The sequence below is a fragment of the Paramormyrops kingsleyae genome, chromosome 17 (assembly GCF_048594095.1).
Source record: "Paramormyrops kingsleyae isolate MSU_618 chromosome 17, PKINGS_0.4, whole genome shotgun sequence".
NCBI lineage: Eukaryota > Metazoa > Chordata > Actinopteri > Osteoglossiformes > Mormyridae > Paramormyrops > Paramormyrops kingsleyae.
Window position 1 is genome coordinate 5,566,028 of NC_132813.1, and position 4,048 is coordinate 5,570,075.

General features: G+C 39.0%; 1 protein-coding gene across 1 annotated transcript; it reads left to right on the forward strand.

Moving 5' to 3' along the window:
* The first annotated feature begins 603 nt into the window (after positions 1–603).
* On the forward strand, positions 604–3,558 carry LOC111841223 (stonustoxin subunit alpha-like). Its single transcript, XM_072701416.1, has 3 exons — positions 604–618; positions 1,669–1,763; positions 1,954–3,558. Exons 2-3 carry the CDS (start codon positions 1,673–1,675, stop codon positions 3,390–3,392), a joined length of 1,530 nt encoding a protein of 509 aa, XP_072557517.1. The 5' UTR covers positions 604–618; positions 1,669–1,672; the 3' UTR covers positions 3,393–3,558.
* Positions 3,559–4,048: the final 490 nt, after the last annotated feature.

A 4,048-nucleotide genomic window follows, 5' to 3' on the forward strand; every position in this document is an offset into this window, starting at 1 on the left:
TCATCTCACTGCTGCTATTGACTATGGCTCCGTGCCAACCTACCCAATAGTTTCACTTATTCTATTGACTAAAGCCCTTCCCCCCTTATTTATTATATTTATGATACCCTTGCATATACCCCCCCCCCCCCCCCCAATGTCTCTTGTACCTATACATCGTGTATATTGTGTTTTTATATTGTTCTTATATCTTGTACTGACGCTGTCACTTTCTTGCATCTTTGTGGTCTTGCCAGCTAATTTCGTTGTCCAGGCAACTGTACAATGACAATAAAAAGTCTTGAAGTTTTTGCCTCAGTGGATTGTCTGCTGTCCCTGCAGTCCAATGTGCAGTGTTCTGTGCTGTTCCCACCTTTTCTGTGGGTCCACAATCATCTCCTTTGTCTTTTTCCTTTGTCCACACCTGTGTGGGTGTGTTGCTTGTTTTCCTTGTGATCTGCAGGTTTTCACTGGGTGCTGAAGCATCCTCCCATGGTCGAATGACATGAAGGTCATGCTCATTGGCATCTCTAAGCTGTCCAAGCTCCTCCTCTGATACAAACAGGATAACAGCTCTCTATAAAGGCTGAATGAGAGCACATCACTTAAAGCTGTCCCAGTGAAAAAGACCCCACTAAGGTAAAGTCAAACAACTGAAAAATTGAATATTTATTTAATCTACAGTATCATGGTTATGATTTTAGGTTGAGGTACTTCATCAATATTTTCTCCTTCCTGTTACAAAGGTTCAGTCTGTGGTTCTATACAATTACTCACTGCAGTGTTGTTATTCGTGTTTATTGATATTTATTTAATTTGTATAACAATTGGGCAAAAATGTCTTTGTTGTTTTAGGGCTGTATGCCTCTTTCTTATACCTTTTTTGTAAGCAAAAAACTTTCTTTAACACAATGTATTGCATTGCAGTTTTGCCTTTTAACGTGCATCTTAAGTTATTTGATTGCGAGAGGAAATGCTCAGATGGTCTAACACTCAGATTTGCACAATGTGTGGTTTCCATAAAATAAAGTGTTTTTTTCTTTTTCCTTCGGGGTCGTTATGGGGGATAATTAGTTGTACTTCCTTGTCGTATGTTTATTCATATTTATTTGAATTTTATAGTAATTTGTCAAAAATGTTTCACTGTTTTTGGGCTGTATGCCTTTTTCTTGCACTTTTTGTGTAAGCAAAAATTTTTTTTACAATGAATTACATTGTAGTTTCGTTGTTTAATGTGCATCTTAAGTCATTTGATTGTGAGAGGAGATACACAGATGATCTTACAAAGAGAATGCAACGTTTGGAACAATGTGCGATATCCATAAATATTTTTTTCTTTTTTCTTCGGGGTTAAGCTCATTTGTTGAACTTCATGTAGCCTAGTATTATTAACATAAAGTTTAACTAATAAAAGTAAAGAGCCAGCATTCTGCTTAATTATTGGATTGCACTTCTGCTGATTAATGTGCAGCTTTTATTATTTAAATGTGACGGTAAATATCAATATGATCAATATCACAGATACAGACCATTCAGCTTATTCGGCAGGATGTGTGGGAGACAAAGGAGGAATCTTTAATTTTTGATTTTCCTTCCAGGTCGTTGTTATGAAGGATAATTAATTATACTTCCTTGTCGTAATAATTTTTTAACTGAAAAATAAAAATGATGATTTTCTCTGTGCTCCAGCATTATGAGTTTCAAAGCGATCCAGATCGCAGCCCTTGGACGACCATTACACCCCGGAATGCTGTATGACTGCCGTGATGACAGCTTCATTCCAGGTAATGGGATTAGATAGAATCTTCACAGAAACATTCAGAACATTTAAACTTACCTCTTAACCCCTTCTAAATAATATAATTGAATTACTGAGTTTTATTATCGTATGGCTGATATATTATGAAATATTGCAATATAACAGAATATTTTAACTACATATTAGTGCTTCCCTGTATTCCCCTATTACTCCAGGTGTCACATTGTGGGATGCTGAAGATATTGAAAAGAACATGACCGTACATGAACAGAACCAAACAAAATCTGAAATCACTGCCTCTGACTCTCTTAGTAAGAAGTCCAGTCTGCTGGACATAAGTGCCTCCCTGAAGGTGAGCGTCTTGGGGGGCCTGGTTGAGGTAGGAGGGTCAGCAAAGTATCTCAAAGACACACTGACCTTGGAAAGTCAGTGTAGAGTGACTATGCATTTCAGCCAGAAGACTGTGTTTAAGCAGCTCAACATGAAGAATACTAGCAAAATAATTTGTGCAGATATGATTAAACATGGAACAGCCACTCATGTTGTGACAGGTGTGCTGTATGGAGCTGATGCCTTCATGGTCTTTGATCATACTGCTTCCAAGAATGAAGATAAGCAGGAGATTCACGGTAAACTAAAAGTCATGATCAAGAAAGTTCCAAGCATTTCTATTAGTGGTGACGGAAAACTAAATATGACACACGAAGAACAAGAAACGGTGGAGAAATTCCAGTGCACCTTCTATGGTGATGTCATACTGAAACAAAATCCAACGACCTTCATGGAAGCAGTGAAAGTGCATAAAGACCTGCCAATGCTTCTAGGAGAGAGAGGAGAGAAGGCTGTCCCAATGACAGTGTGGCTTTACCCTCTGAAGTACCTGGACAAGAGAGCAGCCAAGTTAGTGCGGGAGATCGGAGAGAACCTGATTATAGAGGTAGAAACCACCATGGAAGACCTTCAGAGAGCTACAATCACAGTCAATGAGCTACTGCAAATCAGTGAGACCATTCAGGCTACTGATATACAGGCCAAACTGAAAACATTTCAGGAGATGCTCAGGCAATACAAGATAACTGTCCAGAAAAAGATGTCAGTGCTTATTCCAAGAATCTGTAATGGAGAGACAGATGAAGACGAATTGATGCAAATTCTTGAATCCCACTCCAGCTCACCTTTTACAACAGAAACTATGAAGAAATGGCTGGATGAAAAGCGGAGTGAATGTGGGGTGCTCAGATCTTACATTGATGCCTCTGAAGATCAAAAAGATGTTCAAATAGTGTCTCCTACACAGCACAATACATTAATTTTTAACCCATGCTACCCAACAATCGTCACATTTGTCTTCACCTCCCTGAAGTATGATGAGCCATACATTTCGGATGTCAAAGAATTTCTGCATCCTAAAGAGCCCATGAAACAAATTAACACTAGAGATTCTGTTGGGAAAGCTGTTGAAGATGACAAGTCAACACCATGGTTTCTCACACCTGACATATCACAGACCATGAGAGAAACCTTTGACCGGTTCAAAGACTTGGTCAAAAATGAAGCAAAGACAAGCAAATTTGTCATCACCTACATCTCTAACCCCACTCATCCTGGGGCCTCCATCTATCGCTATCAAAATGGGAAGCGGCTGGATACCTAGTACAAACCCAAAAATAACCCATCTACACCTTAAGTACTTGGCATACGGGACAGGAGTATAACACTGAAGCTACAGTCATCTACAGCCTCAAATATTTTGCAATTCAAAGTGGAGATCAAGGAGGAGAATGGAGAACATGACTGGAGGGTTATAGATACACATGAAAATCAAGATCAAGAGACCTGGATCATCTCAGGGCTGCAGCCAGACACTGCGTATCTTCTTAGGTACAAGGCAGTCGGTGCTGGTGGAGTCAGCGAGCCCAGTGACGCTGTGAAGATTCACACCAAAGGTTTGATAGACATTTCAGTGTAAAGGTTTTTCACAAATAAGTTTTACTCCACATCTTTCAAAATCAGGCAATATATATTTTGCTTGTAAAAAGTTGAGAATTACCTGTAATAAAATAACTTTTCATTTCATGTTGTGAATAACATGTTTTTGTTTAGTTGTTATTTTTCTAATATTCTAAATGTTACTGCTTCTGTTTTGTATTAACCCATAAAGTTTGCCGGTGTACTCACTAATGAGGGAGGAGGCTACAGCCCTGGGACTGGCATCTTCACCTGCCCAGAGCCTGGATTTTGCTACATCACAGTGCATGTAGCAGTAAATGGCAAAGCACAGTATTGCATCTTCAAGAACAATGAGAAAAT

Excerpts from the sequence above, each read along its gene's own strand:
- LOC111841223 (XM_072701416.1), top strand. The coding sequence starts at position 1,673 with ATGAGTTTCAAAGCGATCCAGATCGCAGCCCTTGGACGACCATTACAC. Across the intron at positions 1,764-1,953 it reads TGATGACAGCTTCATTCCAG|GTGTCACATTGTGGGATGCT; the intron begins GTAATGGGATTA and ends CTATTACTCCAG.